This window comes from Notamacropus eugenii, chromosome 2, assembly GCF_028372415.1.
Source record: "Notamacropus eugenii isolate mMacEug1 chromosome 2, mMacEug1.pri_v2, whole genome shotgun sequence".
Taxonomy (NCBI): Eukaryota; Metazoa; Chordata; class Mammalia; order Diprotodontia; family Macropodidae; genus Notamacropus; species Notamacropus eugenii.
This window is the reverse complement of record NC_092873.1, coordinates 123,966,378-123,992,169: the sequence shown is the minus strand read 5'-3', so window position 1 is coordinate 123,992,169 and position 25,792 is coordinate 123,966,378. Positions and strand designations below refer to the sequence as shown.

Here is a 25,792-nt window from a genome sequence, read left to right as displayed (position 1 = left end):
CCCTCGTTTACCTCTTCCAGTGCTATTGAGCTATTCCAGTCATGAAATTCTTCTTTATGGAATAATTTAAATGCCTCATGCTTCAATAGTTAGAAGACCTCTGAGTTCATTAGGCTGAGTATGCCCTCTGTCAACACAGCACACAACCTCTCCATATCCTGGAGTAATTCCTTCACCCCACCCCTCATTTTTCAGCTCCCTTTTATGGACTGTCTTCCCTCATTAGAATTTAAGTTTCTTGAGAGCAGGGAACTGTCATTTTTTTGCTCATATTTTGTATTATCATTGCTCAGCACAGTGCCTGACACACAGTGAGCAATTAAAAAGAGTTCTGTCTCTTCTCTCTTCTTTCTCTCTCTCTTTCTCTCTCTCTTAGGAGATAATTTTAGAATGAAAACTTGAGAGTAGGGATTGTTTCATTTTCTGTCTTCGTGTCCTTAATACCTAGCACAGTGTCTGGAACATATCAAGTGCTTAATAAATATTTGTTGATTTCACGAGTTTCCATGACCAAAAAAAATCAGTAGCTTGGTGGCCAGCTTTTTGATTATGACCGTATTCACATTTACGTTTGTATTCCAACAGTGGATGCACAGTCTTGTTACCAAGCCTTTACTTAAAACCTTTCACGTTCACACTGGCAGAACCTTTTGGAATGCCTGATTTCGTACAGGACACAGTCAAGCGTTGAAGTAGAATTTTAGTGTACAAGTAGGTAAGTAAGTAGATAGATAGATAGATAGATAGATAGATAGATAGATAGACAGACAGATAGAAAGATAAGGTATTTATTAAGCAAACATTTAAGTACTTAATATGTGCCAAGCACTATGCTAATAGCAACACTCCTATTACATTTTAATTCTCCGAATTACCTACATGATTCCATTTATTTATCATTATAACTATTGTATCTAGTATTCTTAAGGCAAGTGAATAAGTTGATGATCTTATTCACATCTGCATTAGTTTACTCCCACACTTTGCTAAAGCTGGTGCCAGCATGGTCCAGCATGACAACAATCCTTACATAACTCAGCTGTCTTTGGCACTCTATGAATTTTTTTTTTCAAGCAAATTTTGTACGCTGCCACAGTGCATCAGATAGTTCTAGGATTTCACCATCCTGGCACCAGTTGCAATGAGCAGATCTTTGTGGATGAGAAGAAGCAGACAAAGGACTCTGGATCTGTATAGGTAAGTGAGGACTTTGTAGCTAAATATTTCATTCACTTTTTTTACTCTTCAAATATTTGTTGTATTTCATTTCTCTTGCTTCATTGTCATCTGTACCCTTAAGGCATAAATGTAGCATGATGAGGACATGGGTTCTTGGATACCACTATCATGTTTGTTTCATTCATTTCCTCAAACTTTTAAAAATTCTTACTGGGCCACAAGTTTATGCCTGCCTTCATGGTGTAATGTTAGCTGCTTAGAGAGGGTATTTAGGTCTCCCAGTTTTAGTCATGCTTTGCTCCAGGAGGGGAGGTCAGTGCTTTTGTTTAATTGTCTTTTCTGTGGTTCTGTCAGTTTGCCATATGTTGTTTTATACAGGAGGAAGACATGGTTATAATTACTGGGAAGGTGAATATTGGTTGTGTGTGGCAGTTCCCTAATTTTTGACCACCCACATCCACTCGCTAGCAATTTGGTGCCTTTACTTGGCTTCCTGATCATTGATTTGAAACAAAAACTAGTTTGTAGGTGAGGCATCCAAAATATGCTGCTTTTAAAAAAGAAATTATGAAATCATGTTCCCTTTTGCAAATAAATAACACTTTTCCTTAATCCTACTTCAGGTGAAAGGGATGCTACAACTCCATTTTCCAATTACACCAACATTAAGAATGTTATGTAATGTTACTTGAACACATGTAGTGAACTTCAAAATGGAAGATAAAAATGTTCCTTCATCTGCTATCAAAATTCATCTACTGCCAGCAGAGGAAGACATTTCATTCAGCACAATTTGAAGTAAAGAAAGAATCCTCTGCTGAAATCCTACTTCAGTTTGTCATCATGAGGGTCACAGAGATGACCCTGAGTTCTCAAGGCCTCTGCCAGTGGAATACAAGTTCTAGAAGGTCTTACCAAACTGGAAAGTTCTTAAGTAGTAAGTATATTGATAAGGGACTATATATCTATTGTCCAAGAATCATTTTAGCAAAGTTCAGAGAGGATTGCCAAGATCACTCATTTCAAGGGGTTGATGACATTTTTGGCCAGAGCAGTTCTCGAAAATCACGTTATAGAGGAGCTATGATCACTGTTTAGTTGTGGGAGTCCCCACACTGACGAAATGACAGATTTTTGAAGTACTGATGTGTGAATAACTTTATATGGCATAACATTTGATGTGTTTTCCCCAACTTTTTTTTTTTTAATCACACCTGACATTTCATCGACACACATTTTCATTGAGGAAGTGCTTATCAGTGCAGATCAGCATTGCAATTTGTAGTCTCGGAGAGTTCTTCAAGAACACTGAGCTGTTAAGGGACTTGTGTGGAGTTGCACAGCTGGTATGTGTCAGAAGTGCAACTTACATCACAGTCTTTTTCACTCCAAGAGTTCACTCTGTCAACTACGTCATCCTATTCTTCCTCAATTTCTATATAAAAAATTTGCTGCAGTCTACAATAAGGGAAACAGTTTAGGATAAGAGATCAAATAATGTTCTCTTTCCTACAACAGTTTACTTTACACATAAGTAAATGGATTTGTAGGCATCATATTTTTTATAACTGAATGATTTGTGATGAAATTTTCATCTGCAAATGGAATTTTTAGATTAAACATAATTTTTCCTTTTATTCAAAATTTTCTTCCATAATCTTTATGAATGTTGGTTAATAAAGTCATAATTATATAATCATATAATGAATCTGATGAATTCTTTCCTAGTATTTGTTAATAGTATGACTTTACACATACTTGGATCCTTAAGTGGTTTTATGATTTTCATTAATGTAGCTACTGTCTCAAGTGGTATGGATGACAACCTGTCTATAAGTTATCATCCTGTACAATTCATATATATATCTACCCTTCAGTCCTATATAAGGTATCCAGCCAATATTCTATGAAACTTTCTCTAGGTTCCTTTATTTCACTTGTACCATGGTACATAGACTACCCATTTGTACCCATTTGTAGACATGTAGTACATGTGTCTCACATGCTATATTTTATACCACTTCTTGTGAATGATTATTGTTGATAATGTACTATGGCCTATTTATACATTCTATGCTTCTCTCCATTGCCACTCCATTAATTTTGGGAGAGTATGGTGTTCAGTGATTCTCAGGTATGTAATTTCTCTGGAAGACTCTTTGCATTAAAAAAAGTATGGTTTTTTTGTTTCAGGTACTATTTGAAATTAGGAAAAACTAAAGTTTTCCAAGTGTAATTCAGTTGAATTTTTTTATTTTATTGAGTTTTCAGCCTAGAGCATTAACTCTTAATCATCTTTGTGCAAGATACATACACATATATGTATATAAATGTATGCACACACACATATATATATTTATACACACAGAGTCACATACATGTATGTATGTTTACCAAAAGTGTTTGCCACCATCCTGGAAGATGTTCAGCAGAATTTTCGAATGGAAGAAAGGCAGTCATGTTTGCAGATGGCTTTAGTGGTAGTAATCCCAGGAACACTGCAGAGTGTCATAAATGTGATCCATAACTACATATATGTGTACGTGAATATGTATGTGTTTTCCTGTTTTATTCCTCAATGAAATTAATAAGGTAAGAATCAATCACCACAGTCAACACTTGGATTCTGTCCTGAACATCTTCCATTATGGAAGCAAATGCCTTTGGCAAATGTATTTATTCCTCTTGTATGCCTTGACTAAAGTTACTAATAAGATGAGAAGCAATCATCACAATGAGGATGTCATAAGAACCTAGAAATTGCCTCAGTTGGCAAGCACTGTATCTCCTTGCCAAGGAGAGAGAAATGACAACCAAGGGTGGCACCAATTTAATTTATTTTAAAAATCTTATAGCAAAAAATTATGTGTAGGAGCAATCTTTTTGGTAACTGAAAAAATGCTGGAAAAAGTTGGTGTTCATTGTTTGGATGATGGTTGAACAAATTATAAATGATTTTTATGAAATATTACTGTACTCAAGACATGATAAATATGAACAATTCAGTGGAAGACATGATGACTCATATGAAGTGGTTTAGAGTAAAGAAAACAGAATCGATAGAACAATAAACACAGTGACTAGTTGGTTGTTGTCCTTTTTTTTGAAGAGGACTGAAATGACATCACCGTGATAAAGTAAAGCTTCAGTGTATTCAACTGTGACTGATCAGACCAATATGAGATCAAAATGCTCTACCACAGGTTGGGCACAGATAGTTTGTATGAATATGTAGGGTGGATACTCAAAATTTACACATTCTGTGTTTACTTTGTGCTATCTCAATTCTGCCTTGCTCATAGAGCACAGCACCCTTTATGATGTGGGCATGCATTAATTATTGTAACAAATTCTGCCCATGCTGAGCAGTCCTGTGCCAGTGTCTCGCGTGTTGCACAGTCAAACTCAAAGTTCTTGAGAGAGACCTTGACAGTGTCCTTGTATCACTTCTTCTGACCACCATGTGATGGCCTGCCCCATGTGAGTTCTCCATAAAATAGACTTTTTGGTAAATGTACATTTTGCATTCAAACAATGTGACCTGTCAGAGTTGTGCTCTCTGAAGCATAGTTTCAATGCTTGGCAGTTCAGCTTGAGCAAGGCCTTCAGTGTCTGGTACCTTATCCTGCCAGGTGATCCTCAGAATCTTCTTAAGACAATTCAAATGGAAGTGATTCAGTTTCTAGGCAATGGCACTGGTAGACTGTCCATATTTCATAGACATACAACAATGAAGTCAGGACAACGGCTCTGTAGACCTTCAGTTTGGTAGTCAGTCTAATACCTCTTCTCTCCCAGACTTTTCTTTGGAGCCTCCCAAACACTGAGCTAGCTCTGGCAATGCATGCATTAACCTCATTGTCAGTGTGTGCATCCCTGGAAAGTACCCTGCCAGGGTAAATGAACTTATCCACAGCATTCAAAACTTCTCCATTTGTTGTAAATGACAGTTCCACATATGGATGATGTTGTGGTGGCTGAGAGAGCACCTGTGTTTTCTTGGTGTTAATTATTAGGCCAAAATTAGCACAGGCAGCAGAGAATTTGTCCATACTTTGTTGCATCTCAGCTTCAGAGGCTGCGTTGAGTGCACAGTCATCAGCAAACAGAAAATCATGCCCCATCACTCCCTCCACTTTGGTTTTTGGCTTATATTTAAAAGTAGCTAAGAGTGCCAGTTGATTGCAATGAACAGTGTTTGTTTTAGAAAACAGAAGATGAAAACCTTTTCTCTTAATAGAGAAATGATGAACTTCAATACAGATTATTGGGTGTTACCATATCTTTCTTATTTGATTTTGCTTAATTTTTCTTTGTTACAAAGGAAGGAAGGTTGAGTGTGGAAGACCAGTGTATATATCAGGAAATGGCTGTGATGTTAAACCAAAGGTATCAAAAGAATCTCACAGAATAGAGTACTGGAAAGTCATGAGCAGTATCATTTCATAAAACAATGAAAAACAGTGGAGGCGGGAACAGTTTATAAAGAGCTTGACAAGAGACTCAATTAAACCAGCCTACCCAAGAACATTTAATGTTGCAAGTGGAAGGAGAGCAACAAGCAGATAAAAAATGGAAAAGACTTGTCAGAATTTCTGTAACAAATTATTTTCCCCACCATGGACATGGAGCCTCCACATTTGAGTTCTAACATTATAGTCCTTGAAGTGATGTTTGAGGAAATAGAAATGACAATAAAGTAAACAAAGATGGGAGAAACAGCTGGAGCCTACAAAAGCACACATACCAAGGAGGTTTATGCTTCAGGCTACTTGATTTTCAGGACATCACACCAAGGGATTCATTTTCAAGATATTTGGAAAAGGGAATGTTTAGGGGAAAAATCATGGATATTTGTATGAAAAATGATCAAGAAGACATCACAGAATCAGAATTTAGAGTTAAAAAGAACCACAGAGGCTATGCATTCAATTCATCCAGCCATTTGTCATTTATACCTATGCTTCTGACTTAGCACTTTTGAAGCAAAACCAGCAAGTCTAATCACTCCTGTATGACAGCCCTTCCAAGTGCTTGGAATCAGCTATTATGACCCACCCAACCTCTTCTCCAGGCTGAACAGGTCCAATTCCCTTAATTAATCCTCATATAGTCAGTATTTGATGTCCTTCTCTTTTCTGGTTGCTCTTCTCTAGAAACTTTCCAGTTTATCCAATACTGCTCTTAAACTGTGGTACCCAGAACTGAGCACTGTATTCCAGATGAAATCTCAAAAATCTGTCAATTCCTTATTCCCGAAAGCTATATTCTTCTTAATGCAATTCAACATACCATTCACTTCTTTGTTTGCTATATCACAGTGATGAAACAATGCTTGGGGTCCCCTGTATTCCAAGATACTTTTAAAATAATACACTATTTTCCCCAATTACATATAAAAGCAATTCATTTTTTTAAGTTTTGAATTCCAAATTTTATCCTTCCTTCCCTCCCTTCTTGGGATGGTAAGCAATCTGATACAGGTTATACATGTACAATTACGTAAAATATTTCCATGTTAGTATTTTGTGCAAGAAGATTTAAAAGCAAAGAAAGAAGGAAGGAAGGAGAAGGAAGTAAGAAAAAAAGAAAGATAGGAGAGAAAATAGTACATCCAGTCTGTATTCAGACAACCTCAGTTCTTTTTCTAGAGGTAGATAGCATTTTTTTCATCATGAGTCCTTTGGGATTTTCTTGGATCATTGTATTGCTTAGAATAGCTAAGTCATTTATAGTTTTTCACTAAGCTATTTCACTAAGAATTGATATCTATCTGTACCTCTTGCTTATCATACTTGTGAGTTGACTTTTGTATCTAGGTACAAGACTTGATACTACCCCTATTGAATTTCATCTTTGTAGATTCATCCTGATGTTCTAATATGTCAAGATCTTTTTGTGTCCCGACCCTGTTGTCTGTGGTGTTAGCTATTCTCCTACTCCCTGCCCCTAACCTTGTGTCATCAGCAAATTTGATGTACGTACCATCTATGTCTTTATGCAAGTCATTAACAAAATGGTATGCAGTACAGAGCCAAGCACATATCCTGGAAGAAAGAATTCCACGAGAGATCTGCTGGGTTAGCATTGAACAATTGACAATTACTCATTGAGTAATTGACCATCCAAAAAGTTCTACACCCAGAAAACCTGTGTTACTGTCCAATCAATATGTCTCCATCTTCACAATAATATACTTCCTGATATCAGTAAGCACTGATGCTTGTGGCTATTCTATATGCCTCTAGAGGCTCATCAAAATTTGCATATGCTTTAAGGGTTTCTTTTATGAATGTATAGCAATGGAGAAAGGCAAGCTTCTGCAAATAGTATTTTACCATAGACTATATCTTTATAGTAACACAGTTGACTGAAAGGTACAAAAGTACAGGAAGTGACTGAGCTTATTATTTGTTGGTAGAGCAAGGTACTAGTTTAAACATTCTTCTCCAACAAGATGATCCCTGTGCCTATGTTAACATCTTGTGGGATTCCTGTAAAGTTGGGGCAACAGAGATAACTTTTTAAAATTCTCAATGGCATAACAATATGATATGACACACTCACTATACAGCATCATAAAGAAACTGAATAATTTGCAAGTAATCCTTTTCCTATAGCACTGAATTATTTGATGCCAAAGAAGTTCCATGCTAATATAGTTTTTGCAAACCTACAAAAAGCACAGTTGAACTCTCAAATATACTGATTTGCATTCCACTTCCCCTCTGTTTACCTTTTCAAGCCCTGTAACAATTATTGTTAAACATTGAAATGATCAGAGTTGAAAGTGAAAGTTGGGTATCATCATTACTGCTCAGATTCTGTATCATGGCCTAAGAAAAATGGGATGAGTGATTTACGTCCTATTTAGCTGAACTTATATGGTTGCCTTTGTGGGAATTATGTAAATGTTTTCTTTTCTTTGAAAGGACCATTTGAAGAACTCATATCAGCTGTTGTTAATTTTCCATAGTAGAGGTTCATTCAGCTTCACTCTCTTGCATTGGAGGTCATATCCTTCACTTGTAAAAAGGAAAAAAAAGGAATATGTATATTTCTTGATTCAGAATTTTGTGTTCTCCAACAAATACTAATATCACATCCTTCTCCAGTACAAATTGTTTTGTAGTTTTAATTGGTCTTTAAGGTATGAAGTTAGATTGCATTCCTATAATACCTACTTCTGTTGTATGTCTCAACTTCACATTGGCTGGAACTGAGATTTCATGTCTGTAGAGATATTCACAATTTGGAGTCTTTCTCCTCCTATATAGATTGGTAATTTGCACGCAACAGAAAATGAAAGATGAAAATGTTCATGTCTATTCTGCTTCCAATAAAGAAGTTGTGAGGAAAACTAAAATTTAAGAATATTGTTCACTCTGATCTAAAGTATTACTTCGAATATTTATTTTACTGAATGTTTTTAGAGCCAATTTGGGTTCATGAATAGGAGGACTAGCCTGGAAATCAGAAAGATCAGAGCTTTGGGACCCTTTTTCACATACAGACTATGACCAAGGACCAGGTATTTTTCTCTTAGTATTGTAGGCAACTCTTTACGACGTAATTTTAAAAAATGAATTCATTGTATCATTGGAGACCGTTTTCTTAAATGAGTTTCCTTCATTGATGAAATCACAGGTGCAGATACTTCCCCCTCCCATAATGAAAACATTTGAGATGGACAGATAATTTCAAATTTGGAAAATATTTTAAGTGAATTTTTTGACTGCTGAATTGTAGCTTAGAGTAGATAGGCCTTGCTTTAGTTAAGTAAGAATTGGCTGTTTATTTTCTCTTTTTATTTTTGTCATCTAAAATATTGTGGGTTCAGAATGGTTTTGGCAAGGATAAGAGTACTTTTGGTATTGTAGCAAAAAAGCAAATAAAAGAACCTGTTTTAAAGAAAAGATTGTATTTAGTATACATTGTATACATGCCATTTAAATGAGCAATTTCATAGGAGCCATATAAGTAAGTGACTGTGAGTTGAGTATTTTTCTTTCTCATGAATAACAAGGAAGAATATAGGATCGAAGAAATATAAAATAAAGAACTAGGGATTTTAATTGTAGTCAGCTCCTTTCTAGAGTAATCACTGTGAGAGTAGGAGCCTTTTTTCACCTAATTTTGTGTCTTCTCCAAAACACAGTGCTTTGCATAGAGTAGGTGCTTAATAAGCATTTGTTTTATTGCATTAGCGTATTGTACTGTACCATGCCCTATTTCAGGAAGTTTCAAAGGCTTTGTCTAAAAAACATAAAGATGCTTAGTGGATTGTGAAATAAGCCATTTGAGAAAAATAATTCAATTTAGTGAAACAGGTACATGTATATGTATATATGTACAAATATAATTAATGAGTATTTATTGAGCATCCCCTGTATGCAGAACACTTTGCCAGGCAATGTTATAACTATAAGGAATGGTCTCTATGTCTAGGAAATTTATAATTTGACTTAAGGAAATTTTTAAAAAATTCACACAAACGAAAGATAAGATGACCCAAAAGTTCAAAGTGAGCATATATGTACAGCAGGTAACAAAGTAAATGGAATGTTCCAATCTGTTGGTTTTAATGACAGAAGACTTCTGGGAGGAAGTGAGTGTTGAGCAGAATTTTGAAAAAAGATGGAAGAATTATAAAAGAGAAAAGATACATTTAGTTGTAAGGAAATGGAAGGTAGATGGGAATAGCAACATGTGTGGGAAAGGGGGATAGCAATTTTGATGAACTGTAGCAGATCAATTTGACCATTTTCAGTCTGTGTTGAGGAGTATTGAGAAATTAGGTTGATGAGATGTGGAGGTTATTTTTGTGGCTGTTGCTCAGTCATTTCAGTTGTGTCTGACTCTTTATGACTGACCCTATTTGGGATTTTCATGACAAAGATACTGGAGCAGCTTGCCATTTCCTTCTCCAACTCATTTTGCAAATAAGGAACTGAGGCAAACAGTGTTAAGTCACTTGCCCAGAGTCACACAAATGGTAAGTGTCTGAGGCCATATTTGAACTCAGGAAGACTTGTCTTTCTTACTCCATACTCGATACTCTCTGTACTATGCCACATAGCTGACCTGTGAGTTATCTTAGAGGATTATTTTTGAAGAGCCAGACAAAAGTATTTGAATTTGTTCAGAGTAGTTGTTAGTCATTTGAAAGTTTAACGGGGAAATAATATGATGAAAATGATGCTTACATTTTTATCAAAAAGGGAAAACATATGCAGAGTGGGAGGAAAAGACAAAAGTGTGTACCATGGAATCAAAAGCCAAGATAAGAGAGAAAAAAAGAGAAATGCCCACAATAAATTTGAATTATACAACCTGCAAATGTGATTGCTAAACCAATGTCTTAGATAATTGTGAAATTATAGAGAATGGAAGAGATGCCACAGAACAGAAAAATGAGCAAATATCCCTATTTCCAAAAGACAGAATGTAAAGAAATTCTACTGTACATTATTGAAGGAATGGTTTTTTAAAGCACTTGTAGAACAGTGATCACTGGAAGCTAAGAAAAAGACAAATCAAACTCATTTTTTTTAGGGTTACTAGCATGATAATCCAATATGCTGATGTGTCTATTACATTATCAGTTTGGATAATCCCTCTAACAATGCAGATTACAATTCCTCCATGTCTGTCTATCCTGTGCATTGATAGCTTCCAGTAAATTCTCCACTGCTATACATGCAACATGTTAGGGGCCCTCTTTATGGTAGGAGTATCCAGAGGATATCAGTCTCTGTCGATGATAATCCCTGTTTGACTTGAGTTCTGTGCTGGATCTCTTCCGTGACAGTGATGAAGAAATCTGGTGAGCATGTTTTTCTGTTTTATGGTAACTTGGTATGAATAATTGAATAAAGTTATCTCTAATATACCTTCCAAATGATCTAATATGATTTTGTCACATACATAAAACACACTGTTGGAAGAGAGCTTTTGAGATGCCATTTTGCTCTATCAAATTATTTTTTTATTTAGTTGACAGTGAGTACAGTGTGAACTTGGATTCACTATATTTTTTCATCAGCTTTACATTGTTAAAGATATGTTTGTTCTCTCAAATTTTGTTTATGACAGTTTGTCTTTCTGTTTCAAAAATGCTTATTAAACATACTCAATATATATTTAGATTTTCATTAAAAATGTAGTTTAAATTATAGTTACTGATTTTCTCTCACTCATCTATTTTGGGGGGGGTAATAGGAATCAATACTAGGTATGCTAAAATAAAAAGCACATTAAATAAAAGGGAAATATGACTTAAAAGATAGTTAATATAAAAATGGATTTTAGTGGGTCATTAATTCATTGTGAGTTAGCTGTATGACATGGCAGTCAAAAAAAACCCTGATTAAATCTCCTCCATTGATATATTATGTCCTAGTCTTGGTCGCGGGCAATTTCAGCCAGAGTATACGCTGACATATGTGTATGTACACACACACATGTACATGCATATATACATGTTTCTATACACACAAACACATATAAGTTGTAGTGTGTCCAGAAGTGACATACTATAGGATACTGAGACAGCTTGAAGTCATGCCATACACAGATGATTTGAAGTCACAGGGATGATTAGCTAAGAGAAGAGGAAACTGGGAAAGGAACATGAAAGCAGCCTTCAAACAAGAGATGGTTTGTCAAGTGGAAGATGAATTACATTTGTTCTGTTTTAATTAAAAGGATAGAACTAGGACCAATATCTTGATATGATAGGCAGGTCAATTGTAAGTCAATATAGGGAAAAATTAATACCATCTGTCATAGGTTCTGTAAGATATATAAGAATACTTATCTTTAGATTAACCCAGTATGCAAAAACTAGATTCTCCACCCCCCCCCCCCAAAAAAATTCAGAGATGACTTCATTTCCTTTATGGAGAAAATTCACAATAAGATTCCATAAACCAGTACGATCACCTCGTTTATTTAAAGTATCATTAAATTGATAAATATTTGACTGATATTCATTTTTTCAGGAATAAATCTAGTAGGAAAAGTGATAAAAGTTGTTGGCAATTGTACATAGCTAATCTTATTCCTTACAAGAAAAATACATTGATCTATATTAAGATAGGAATTTCTACCATATATCATATTTTCATTTTCTAGAAATCTTGTTAGCAAATTTCTAGGAACATTTAACCCTCTGAATTCTAGTCAATCATATTTCTACATCTTTATCTAATTAGAGCAAAGTTGCCACACTGTTTTATGTTTTCGGAAAGTTCTAATACCTTAGGAAATACCACCATGAACTTGACTCATAGAGTCAATTAATGCACTATAATGAAACTTCAAGTTCTTAGAACTTCTTATAAAGAAGACACATTTAAAGTACAGTACTGAGATTTCTTAGGAAATACCTTGGGCTTTGTCCAACAGAGAGAATGTGAGCAAAGTATGAGCAATATTCTGTGCACTAGTAAGTTAGACAGATAAACATTGAAGCTGAATTCATTCTATGAAGGTCATAGGAGTGAGTCACACACAAGGAACCAAGACTGAATAGTTTTTTAATGCTGATGTTTGAATGCTAGCCTACATTTCTTTCATGAATAGTGAAAGTCTTTTGTTGAATAACAGCCAAAGCATTTAGTGTCTTGACCTAATATTTATGGGAGGAGAATATATAGTTATGTATATCCATATGAGTCAAGTGTTAGAAAGAACCGGTTGTTTCTTTGGAGCTGAGGGGTGTGGTGATCAGAATCTGGAAAGGTACATATGGCAGTTTTTATTTCTGTTACTATATTGTTTGGGAGTTTTGGAGGTATAGAATTTGTCTCCTAAATGCAAGTTGCTATTGTAATTTCAGTCAGTTATACGTTCTTTGTATGTCTTACGTGAATTTTCAAATAGATGAAAAATAGGACAGATCATCCAATGTTTCTATAATAAGCTATTTCATCATTGGTGACAGTGAAACCACTACATTTGGAATCTAACATCTTCTCTCTCAGTGTATTATTATATTATTATACGAGAAACTAAATATGGCACTAATGATGGAAATGAGAAGAACAGCCAGACCACATCAATAACATAGAGAAGAAAGCCATTTTGGAAGTGACACAATCTTGAAAGTCTAGAAACTTTCAAGCTCCATTCTTTCATTTGATCATCTAATCCACCATCATATAAATTAAAGAACTAAAGAAAGGACTCATTTCTACAAATCCCCAGCCCTGTGCTTTTCCTACACTGCCTCTTTTGTGATAATAAATCAGTTTTAATATTCCCAACATTTATATTTCTCTTTCTGGTAAATGATTCTATCTTTGACTAGGCCTGTCTTGAACTTTAAAAAAAATCATATCATGTGTAATGTTATTTGTTGAACAAAATGATAACATTCCATGACTAGCCAATCACTTTTCTCCCTATGCCATCTTTACTACTGCTGCCAGTATATTAAGATACCACAATGATGATGTCTCCAATGTAAAGAAATTTGCTAGGCTGAAAAATTACTGTGGATCTTGAGTTACTTTTTATTTAAATTATTTTACATGAGAAAATTTCAGGTTCGGTTTCATGTGGGCTAAACTTCTTAGGCCATGAAAAAAATGCTACGCAGTAATTCTATCTAGCATTTCTTTAGATCCTCTCCATTACTGCAACAACCTTTTCCTCTTCTTTCACTGGACTAACACAGAGTAAATATTGGAGAAATAAGACCGGCAATTTTCCTATTAAATATTTGCTGCAAATACTTGCGTTTTGGTTTTCTTTAATTCTGGCAGCTACTGGGTACTTGGGAAGTTATTTCTGTTTTTAACAGAACTGACCACAAGAGGCCTACTATACCTTTCATAATGCTCTTTTAGTCCAAAGTGAAAGGAAAAAACAAACAAACCTCTGTAATCCTTTAGATGTAATATACATGTGAATATACATATACCTGTATATATACATATATAATTTAGTGCCTTACAAAATAACAAACATGTTTGATTTTTTTTCAGTAAAACAACACCTTTAGGGAACTTCTAAGTAAATAATATTCTGAACAAAATTGATATAAGGAAATGCAAAAGTCCTGTTTTAATATTTAAAAGTGGTGGTTGTGGAATTTTTAAAATTGAATTACCCCAAAGACAATAATCATCCCACTGAGCAAGTAGTTACTGGGATACCTTTGAGGGATAGGAGAAAGGAAAGAAAGAGAATATAGTCAAAAGAAAAATGAGTGGGACACATTTACAAACTAATTTGAAATACTTCATAATTTAAATTTTTTTATCCTAAATGACTTCTCTTAAAATATAAGGTCTATAACAAAGGATTCAAAATTTAAGTTGTTCAGTTGTTTCAGTCATGTCTAACTCTTTGTGACCCCATTTGGGGTTTCTTAGTTGAAGTGCTTTGCCATTTCCTCCTGGTCATTTTACAGATGAAGAGTTGAGGCAAACAGGGTTAAGTGAATTGCCCAGGGTTAAACAGATAGTAAGTGTCTGAGGCCGGATTTGAATTCACCAGAGTTAAACAGATAGTAAGTGTCTGAGGTCAGATTTGAACTCATGAAGATGGGTCTTCCTGACTCTAGGTTCAACCCTCTAACCAACCACTGTACCTACAAAGTTAATTCACCCTTGATCATTTAAAATGAATGTAAATAACTTAATATAATTTATTTTAGCTATTATTCAAAACTATCATGGTTTAGAAGTTAGCTAATCATGTAACAGGAGAGATGGAGTATCACAGTGTCCTACCCATAGGGAATTAATAGGAGACATGGAGAAGAATCATACTTAGAAGACAAATTGTAGATAGGTGTATAACAATAATTGGAGGGAATGCTGATGTTGATAAGATCATAGATACATTAGTTATATTGGAATGTAAAGGCACTCTTCATGTGAGATCCTTGTTCAGTGACCAGAACTGAAATATTAATCAAATCATGAACATTCCATTTTGGCAACATTGTTTATTTCAACATATTTTTATCAAGCTCCTAGCAAATATCAAATGACACAAAAGTCTCTAATTTAAATGCATTTTATGTGACTCAAAGGAGACAGGTTTTTTTGTTACATAAGTTCATGGATCATCCACAAAGAGCTGGAATGGACCTTAGTGGCTATCTAATTTAACTCCCTCATTTTACAGAGGAGGAAGCTGAGGTCCGGGGAAGTTAAAATGACTTGCTTGGAATTACATGGGTAAAGTGGAGCAGAGGCAGTGTTCTCTCCCCGTGTTATACTGCCTTTTGAATAAGTTTTATAATCCCAGCCTATAATAATTAGTACCATATCATATACTATAAATGGTTAATGGCAAATAGCATAATGCTATTCTGTTACTGGGCTACAAGATTAGAATTTTGAAATCATGCTCCTGTCATTTAAATATTTCAACAAATCAAAGCCATTTGAATATAATTAGTGAATTGTACTGTTTTTCTTTTATTTTTTAAATTGATTTATTTTAGTTTTCAACATTCATTTCCACAATATTTTGAGTTCTAAATTTTCTCCCTGTCTCTCCCCTCCTCCCACTCCAATACACTGTGCATTCTGAACACCCCTTCCCCCAATCTGCCCTTCCTTCTATCACACCCCTCCCTTCTCTTATCCCCATTTTCTCTCTTTTCTTGTAGGGCAAGATAGATTTCTATATCCCATTACCTGTATTTCTTATTTCCCAGTTGCATGCAAAAACAATTCTCAGTGTTTGTTCCTAAAACTTTGAGTTCCAATTTCTCTCCTTTTCTCTCTCCCCACACATCTGCACTATTAAGGTAAGCAATTCATTATAGGCTATACATGTGTAGTTATGCAGAAGATTTCCATAATAGTCATGTTGTGAAAGACTAACTATATTTCCTTCCATCCTATCCTCTCCCCCATTCATTCTATTCTCTTTTGACCTTGTCCTTCCCCAAAAGTGTTTACTTCTAATTACTCCCTCATCTCATTTGCCCTCCCTTCTATCACCCCCCTCCAGCCCACTTATCTCCTCCTCCCCTACTTTCCTGTAGTGTAAGATAGATTTTCATACCATATTTACTGTGCATGTTATTCCCTCCTTAAACCAAATGTGATGAGAGTAAGCTTCACTCATTCCCTCTTTCCTCCCCCCTTTCCCCCTTCCATTGAAAAAGCTTTTTCTTGCCTCTTTCATGAGAGATAATTTGCTCCATTTCATTTCTCCACTTCCCCTCCCAATATGCTCCTCTCTTGCCCCTTAATTTTAATTTTTTAGATATCTTCCCTTCTTATTTAATTCACCCTGTGCCATCTGTCTATATGTATATAATCGTTCCAACTACCCAAATACTGAGAAAAGTCTCAAGAGTTACAAATTTTATCTTTCCATGTAGGAATGTAAACAGTTCAACTTTAGTAAGTCCCTTACAATTTCTCTTTCCTGTTTACCTTTTCATGCTTCTCTTGATTCTTGTGTTTGAAAGTAAAATTTTCTATTCAGTTCTAGTCTTTTCATCAAGAATACTTGAAAGTCCTCCATTTCATTGAATGACCATTTTTTTCCCTGAAGGATTATACTCAGTTTTGCTGGGTAGGTAACTCTTGGTGTTAATCCTACTTCCTTTGACTTCTGGAATATCATATTCCAAGCCCTTTGATCCCTTAATGTAGAAGCTGCTATATTGTGTTATCCTGATTGTGTTTCCACAATACATGAATTGTTTCTTTCTGGTTGTGTGCAGTATTTTCTCCTTGATGTGGGAATTCTAGAATCTGGCTATAATATTCCTAGGAGATTTTCTTTTTGAATCTCTTTCAGGAGGTGATAGGTGGATTCTTTCAATATATATTTTACCATCTGATTCTAGAATATCAGAGCAATTTTCCTTGATAATTTCATGAAAGATGATGTCTAGGCTCTTTTTTTTGATCATGGCTTTCAGGTAGCCCCATAATTTTTAAATTGTCTTTCATGCATCTGTTTTCCAGGTCAGCTGTTTTTCCAATGAGATATTTCACATTGTTTTCAATTTTTTCATTCTTTCCTTTTGTTTTGTAATTTCTTCGTTTCTCACAAAGTCATTAACTTCCATCTGTTCCATTCAAATTTTTAAAGAACTATTTTCTTAAGTGAGCTTTTGAACCTGCTTTTCCATTTGACTAATTCTGCTTTATAAAGCATTTTTCTCCTCATTGGCTTTTTGGACCTCTTTTGCCATTTGGGTTAGTCTATTTTTAAAGATGTTATTTTCTTCAGCATTTTTTGAGTCTCCTTTAGCAAGTTATTCACTCACTTTTCATGATTTTCTTGCATTGCTCTCATTTCTCTTCCCAATTTTTCCTCTACCTCTCTCACTTGATTTTGAAAATCTCTTTTGAGCTCTTCCACGGCCTGAGACCATTGCAAATTTATTTTTGAGGTTTTGGATGAAGAAGCCTTGACTTTTATGTCTTCCTCTGATGGTATGCTTTGTTTTTCCTCATCCAAAAGTATGGAGGAAAATACCTGTTCACCAAGAAATTACCTTCTGTAGTCTTATTTTTTCCCCTTTTTTGGGCATTTTCCCAGCCTGTGCTCTGGTCTGGGAGCAACCACAAACTTTTCTGCCTAGGATTTGCAAATTGGGTTCCCTCTCCACAACCACCTCCAGCTCAGCTCCACCAGCCAGGGCTCCTCCTCACCCCAGGGCCGCCACTCAGGGATTAGATCCAGATCAGCAGCTCAATTCCCCCAGGGTCTTTAGGCTGAGGACTCCAAAAATGGATGCTGTGCCAGTGACTTCCATTGCCCTAGGCTATGGCTGGAACCTGCTTCCTTCTCACCTAGGTGACAGAGCTTTCTCACGGACCTTTGAAGCTGTCTTTGGTGTTTGTGGGATGAGAAATCTCAGAACTGCAGCTGCTGCCCAGGATTCTGCCTGCTTCAGTCGTGTCCCTGCCATGCCTCATAGCCAAGGCAGGGCTGCGCTCCACCCTGAGCCTGGTGCAATAGACCTTTCTTGTCAGTCTTCCAAGCTGTCTTCAGCTAGAAATCTCTTTCATTCTTTTTTTGTGACTTCTGTTGCTCTGGAATTTGTTTAGAGTCGTTTTTTTACAGGTATTTTTACAGGTATTTGGAGGTAGAGCTAAGAGCAGATCCATCCTTCTACTCTACCATCTTGGCCCCACCCCTCAGTGAATTGTGTTATTAAAATAAAAACAACCCAAACTAATTGCAAACATAAGGTAAGTATTTCTGTTGTTAGAAAACGTAATGTGATATTTCATCTTTTCCAAGTTTCATGAATTTATTTCCTTTGCATAACAGCTGTCCAGATAAAAGATATGAGTTCTTTCTCCTTGACTTTAATGTTCTGTTTTAATCATAATTATTATTCAAAAAGAGGTTAAAGCAGGCTCTAAAAGAAACTCCATGTTGAAAGTAAGGTCAGTTCCTAATCACATAAATATTGCTCTTCCACAGCATTCTTTCCACCAAACTCAAAATGACACCAAAGAACAAGAGAGAGAAAAAAGCTCTTGTAAAATTTTCAGTTACTTAAATACAACCACACAAATTGACCATGAAGTTGCAAACAGTTCATTTGGAAAACTTTTTTTTGTAAGAAGTAAGTGATTTATTATTTGGATGGACAAGCCATTTGCTTTCAAATGATATTTTGACTAATGTAAAAAATTGGCAGCATTGTCATAAATCTATAAACACAGTGGGTGTACAAGAAAATGATATGAATTGAACTTTTATTAAAATAATAAAAGGTGAAAGATTATAGTTGTTAAAATTATTTTTGGCATCACCCCATTTCCCAGTCCCAAAGAACTTACAACAATAATAAAAGAAAAGATTGTAAAAAGCAATTTTGCAAAACTACCAACACAAAAATCAACTCTTATAGCATATGCTATGTTGTGTATCTGTAATTTGCCCCTCACTTACAAAGAAAGAGAGGAGATTCATTTTTATAGTTCTTTCAGTTTCAGCTTGGTTATTATAAATGTGTTCAATTTTGTTCTTTTTATTGTTCTAATTACGTTATTGTCATCATTCTGTATGTTTTCCTGATTCTGATTACTTCATTTTGAAACAATTCAGACTAATCTTCATTGCTTTTCTATAGTCTTCATATCCATCACTGAACATTAAAATTTTATCACATTTATGCATTAAAATTTAGCCATTCTCCAATCAGTGGACATGTTCCCAGTGTTTTACAACTACCAAAAAATGATGTTATGAGTATTTTGGTGTAATTAGACCTTTCTGTCTTTGACATGTTGGGTTTATGCCTAGCAATGGGTCAAAAGGTGTGGACATTTTCATGACTTTCTTACATAATTCCAAATTGTCATCCACTCAATAAGTAGTTATTAAGCATCTACTGTGTGGTGGAATGTGCTAAGTGCTGAAGAAAGGGAAAGACAAAAGACAGTCTGTGCTGTCAAGAAGCTTATGATCTAATTAGGGAGACTACATGAAAACTATGGTGTAAATAAGATATATGCAGAATAACCTAGAAATAACCAACAGAGAGAAGGCACTAGAATTCAACAGGTTCTAGAAAAGGCTTCACATAGAAGGAAGGCTTTTTGGCTGGAACTTGGAGGAAGCCAGGAAAACCAAGAGGCAGAGGGGAAAAGGGAGAGAATTCTAGAACAGTTAGTGAAATAGCCTAGAGGCCAGAGATGGAGAGTCAGTGGTGAGGCTCATTGATAATCCTACTGCTTTTATTTCATAACTCCCTCAACATTGACTCTTTTCATCTTTTATCCTCTTTACCAATTATCTGAGTGTATGAAATTACGTAGTCTTTTACTACTTCCATGGTCATAGTGTTACCTGTTTTAATTAAAATTTTTAATAGGCAACCTTTGTGATAGAATTAGGTATTTCTATCTTTATTGCACATTGAATTAGTATTTTTTTGATACTTCATATTCCTCTGCCAAATGACTTACATGAGCTATCGAGAAGTTGACTCATATTTCTTAGTTTTATAGTTTATAGTGGCTGTTGGATATGAAATTAGTACTTGGTTTCTAGGAAGGGAAATGAAGATAATGTGAAAATAATCATTCTGGATCCAGAGAATTCTTCCTCATAAGAAAATGTTTATTTTAACCTATTGTATTGAAATTTCCTTTTTTTTTTGTTTTCAGGAGAATTTAACAAATATATCATGTTCACTTTATAGTTAGATCCCACTGGTTTCTCCACTTTTATGTATATGTCTTCTAAAGTTATTTTTGAATTTGTAACATTAATCATTTTTTATGGTTCAGTAACATGGACTTCTATTTTAAAGTATCTGATAGTAAGACGGTGCTTTGCTACTCACCTCTCACAATTTTATTGCCTGTCATATTTTTAAGTACTAGCTTATGTTATTTTATTCTCTAATTGTTTAATGGGTATAAGCCATGATCTCGTCACCTTGATTATTAACTCTTTGTGATGTCTTTTATACCTTTTACGTTTATTTATCACAGAATCTAGCATAGAACTATGATTTTTTTTTCTTTTTGCCTTATACCTATTTTGTATGGGGGAGGAAATTATTGTGGTAAGTTTCTCCACCAGTGTAACACCTCCTTAAATTGTTTCTTTATTTTTTGATTATTCTAAAATTTGACAAACATCAACACACATGAGCATTTCCACTTACATGGAAGTACAGAAAGAAGACTGACATGGGTTCATGAATCTCTAGTTTGCATTTATGATAAATTCAGTACAACTGCAAAACTGTCATTCTTCATCATCTCTGAGAAAGTGGGTAGACTGCTTCATCATTTGTTCTATGAAGTCATGGTAGGGCATTAATTGGTCTGAATATTTGTCTTTCAAAATGATGTTTTTTACTGCATTGTATTTATCATATAAATTGTTGTCCTGATTCTCCTTATTTCACTTTTGATGAGTTCTTATAAACCTTCATGTTTATCTATATTCCCTTTCATCATTTTTACAGCACAGAAATCTTCTGCTATATTCATATTTCACAAGTTTTTTAGCCATTCTCCTTGCCTTATTTTCTATGCTTTTTGCCTTCTAGTAAGTCACATAGAATTTTCTTAATAAATGTCTGCAGAACGATTTTATAACATTAACCTTTATAACTAAACATAGAGTTGTCTAGGACACTGAAAGGTCAATTGACTTGCCATTCATCAGGCAACTAAGATGTGTCAGAGATAGGATTTGAACTCATGTCTTCCTTAGTCCTAGGACATCCTTTTTTCTGCTATACCATTTCTCTGTGGTAATACAGTATTCAATAAATATTCCCTGAAGTGAATCAATTTTTTGTATGATTTCTAGTTCCAGAATTGACTATCATCCTATATGCCCTTGTACTTTGTATTGTTTTGATATAAAGAACATCAGTCTTTATTATCATACTTATGAAGTCAAGTTATGGAAATCAAATTAATAGTGAATAAATAGAGTATCAGGAGGCAAGATGCCTTTTGTGATGTTACCAGTTCTACGATCGATTGGTTTACTTGACTCATTTCATCATTTTGAAATGACATGATGCTTGATGCATATTTAGTTCTTGTATCTTGACTTATTCATTTAAAATAAACTTTAGAAAACCACATTTTGTAAATTATAAGGTACATTTTCAGGATATATCTAGATTAAATATACTGTAATGAAATGTATACTTCTGGTCTTATCATTTTAGTTTGTTCTGAGATGATCTATAAATTCTTTCAATTAAAATTTCATTTTCTATATATAGATGTTCTGGACAGTTCTTTATTTCCTTCATCATGCTATCAAAGGATTTTTGTTTTCATCATGTTATGTTCTTTTGGGAGACCTATGATCCTTAGGTTGTCTCTAAGCCTTCTGTCTTTAAGACTGTGTATTTTGCTTACATAGTGATAATGTTTTCTTTTAATGTTATAATTCATTGCTTCTCTTCTTCTAGGTTGCCCTCCACTTGTGTATTTGAATCCCCAGTCTGTCATTCCTTCTCTTGCTCCTTTGGTGAAGCTTGCCACTGCAGATTCAAATTTTTCTGTTCTTCTAATTATTGTTATTATTTTTGTACAGGGAAGAAATTCTTTTCTCATGATTCTCATTTCTCTTTTAAACCATTCAGGATCCTTATGCCATAATTCCATGGTGTCATCAAATTCCATAGGTTCCTCTGCCTCATCAAATATTGGGTCATTTTCTTTCATTTTGCAGTATTTATTCATAGAAACCTGAGTTCATTTACTAGATTTGGAGGCTATTTGTTGATTTATCTGCTTGTGTTAAAGATCTTTGAATTTTCTTCTTCTTGAAATCTTTGGCACTTTCATTCTGCCTCTTCCTATTTTCTTTATCACTCACTTCCTGACTCCTTCCGTTCTGAAATCTGGGGGCCAGATTTCACAGTGTCTTAGTCTCCTGACATGCTGGACAATTTATGGTTCAGTAGCCTAGATCTCTGCCCTAAATGACTTTTGGGTGGTCATAAATGGCCCAAGCTATGTGCTGTGCTCCTTCCCTCAGACTTACAGTGCTACACAGCCTTCCACATGCACAGTGTCTTGTCCTAGTGATCTGTCCCACTCCCTGTGTTCCTCAGTTTTCTAGCCCAGAATAAGAAGTTCAGAGCTCTGCACCCTGGTTTGCCCTGGCACTGACACTTCGGAACTTTGCACCATTGCTTCTCTCAGGTTGTAGCCCACAGTAGAATTTTGCTCATGACGGGCTGTGGGCAGTTTGGCTGTTGAGGTGAGTAAACCTCTGTAGCCTGGAACTAGAATTTCTAAAGCACCGGAAAAAGGGAAAAGAGACTGGAGTGTGGATATGAATTTTGTTGTAAGCCTGTGTAGGGTCCCTGGGTATATTAGAGTAGCCTTTCTGGTAATGTAGGAGAAGTGAGCTCAGGATCCCTAAGCTGTAATTCATCATTTTGTTTTTTTTAAACCTTTTGGATTCTGGTTGTCCTAAAATATGAAGACAGCTGGAGTCGCTTTACTTTAAGTACATATGTTTTAGAAAAGTTTGAGAGGTCACGTGGATCACAGAAAATGTCTAATCCTTTATCTTGTTGCTCACATGACCTAGAAATCTTATTCTGAAGAAAGGAACTAAGATGACAATGCTTATATTTCTTTTCAGTTAACTTACATTTTAATCACCCACAGGTTAGTCTACTAACAAATAATTGCTGGACTCTAAGTGGTGTTAATTTTTTATAATATTGTTTGATATTGAATTTTCCTACATAGTAGGCTTTTATTTTAAGAATCATGACACGAGGTAGAAATGTTGCTATTTATATTTGTGAAGTGGCCCCTACCACAACACTATATTGCCTAGAAAAGGTGATGCATTCAAAATTTTTTTTTTTAGGGAATTCCTGGATTTCCTGGAAGTCAAGGGTTAATGGGACAAAAAGTGAGTATTGATTAGTTTTGAAAGATTTTGTCCATCTCCTTAAATAAATGAGTAATATAATTCTTGTATTTATGTGATATATATATATATATACATATATGCACACATATAAACAAACATATATGTATTCCATGACACTAAATAGCTGCTTTTTCAAATATTTTTATCAATGTATTTGATGATTTTTAAAATTTAACTTCAGATACCTCTAAGTAATACCTCAGTATAGTTCTTTGTCTATTTGTGTTTTCCTAAAGATCCTTGCCTTCCTAATGAATGGTTTCCCACTCCTGATTTCTCTCTTCCTTTCTCTAGGGTATTTTGAGCACCTCATCCTTCTTTAGTAAAAGATAAAAAGGTGTAGGGGATGTTGATTCACCTCTATTTTCTCTTGTCAACATCTTCTCAACTTCCCACTGGCCTTCCATTTTGCCCAGCTCTATACAGTGAGAAACTAAAAGGAATGGATCATTGAGTGAAAAAGCATTGATTAAGCACTTACTTCTTGCCAAGCATGTTGCAAAGTGTTGAGACTACAAATACAAAAGAAAAGACCGTCCCTTACCTTCAATTGACTTATATTCCACATAAGAATATAAGAAAAGTAGTACATAAGAAACATTAATGAAGGGGAGTGTTGATTAGGGATAGATATTCTGATCTGAACAAATAGAGGCAGAATGAGGGCAGCCATAAAGAAGTTCAAGAAACAATGAAATAGTTGATTAAGTCATGTTCCAAAATTGGGGGTTGGGCATGGGAGGAGAAAAGGCAAGGGGGACTGATGTTGCTGTGGAAGGGATGGCCAAACAGTATGGGTCAAGTCTAATATGACTAATTGATCTTAACTGAAATAAACTCAGAGAGAAAAATACCAATCAGGACAACTTGAGTCCCATGGCAGAAATTCTCCAGGTTGGAAGTAAATGGAAATTATCTGGGTCTAATTGGCATTTCATCATTTCTCCCCTCTCCTTTTCATGGCTAGATGGATTCAAAAGAAAAAAAAATCCTCAAAAGAGAAAAGTTAAGAATAATTTTCGTTAAAGTTTTTAATTTGATCTACATTTAATTTTAGGGAGAAATTGGGCCTCCTGGACCACAAGGAAAGAAAGGAGCACCTGGGTTAAATGTATGTTGACATAATTTTTAAAATTACTGTTACATTGTATAACCATGGATGCTATACATAATTTAGGATGAAAATAAATTATTTAGCTACTTGTTTTAAAGAATCTAATGTCACAGAAAAGCATTTTGTAATAGAGAGTAACAAAATAGAGTCTGTTTATGACATATTTGACACAGAACTGACAGAAACAAAACTAACTTGGAAACTCAGAAAGTTTGACTTCTCTGTTTTCCTCACTATACCACCACCCGCCACCTCCACTTCCTTGTTGTCTGTCCCCCTGTTGAACATAGTAAGAGGATCTAGAATGATCCCTAACCTTTTGGGATTTGTGATACACTAGACCCTTCTTGATATCATGGAGATTTAGAGGGTGTCCCAAAAGTCCTTGTGCAGTTTTAAGCTATGAGGCTAAAAACTACACCAAATTCCTTTTATAAAACAAACATGGTGCTGGTACCTAAACTAAAAAGAGCAAAAACAGAAAAAATAAAATTATACACCAATTTCACTAATGAATATGGATGTAAAAATCCTAAATGAAATACTAGCAAGGATGCTTCTGGGACACAACACTTCTGGGACACCTTATAAAAACCGATTAAGGCTTTAAAGCTAAAAGGTCCTTAGAGAGCATTCAGTTTAATACTTTGTTTTTTAACCAAGCAAAACAAAGTCCAGAAAAATGCAGCGACATCCAAGACATGCAGTTAATAAGTACCACGGCCAAGTTTTGAACCAAGACTCTCTGACTCGAAATCCCATTGCACATCCCCTATATCACAAAGTAGATGAAAGTATAAGAAAGAAGTAAAAAAGGAAAAAAATGCAACAAGTTGAATGACCACTTGGAATCACTGAGTTTGAAGTAGGACTTCAAAAAATGACCAATTCTGCAAACGACTTTTTGTACCACCATCTAGCAGAAAAACTGTGCTGGATCAGTGTGTTTGTCATTGCCTTTTGAGGCTTGACTAAAGAGCTAGTTCACTGGTGGGAAGTATATTGCAACATAATGAAATATGTTTGTGTGTGAACTGGAAAAGTGTCTGCCAGTGAGTAGACACAATTAGAGAATTTCAGTGATTCCCAGCCCTAGTTTTAACATTCCAGTGT

General features: G+C 35.1%; 1 protein-coding gene across 1 annotated transcript in view; it reads left to right on the top strand.

Annotated features, from left to right (window-relative positions):
* COL21A1 (collagen type XXI alpha 1 chain) overlaps positions 1-25,792 on the top strand; it is a 228,191-nt gene that overhangs the window by 168,447 nt on the left and 33,952 nt on the right. Inside the window, exons 19-20 of the mRNA XM_072642503.1 lie at positions 23,500-23,544; positions 24,623-24,676. Coding sequence (XP_072498604.1) covers positions 23,500-23,544; positions 24,623-24,676 — 99 coding nt within the window. The remainder of the gene's footprint in view (positions 1-23,499; positions 23,545-24,622; positions 24,677-25,792) is intronic.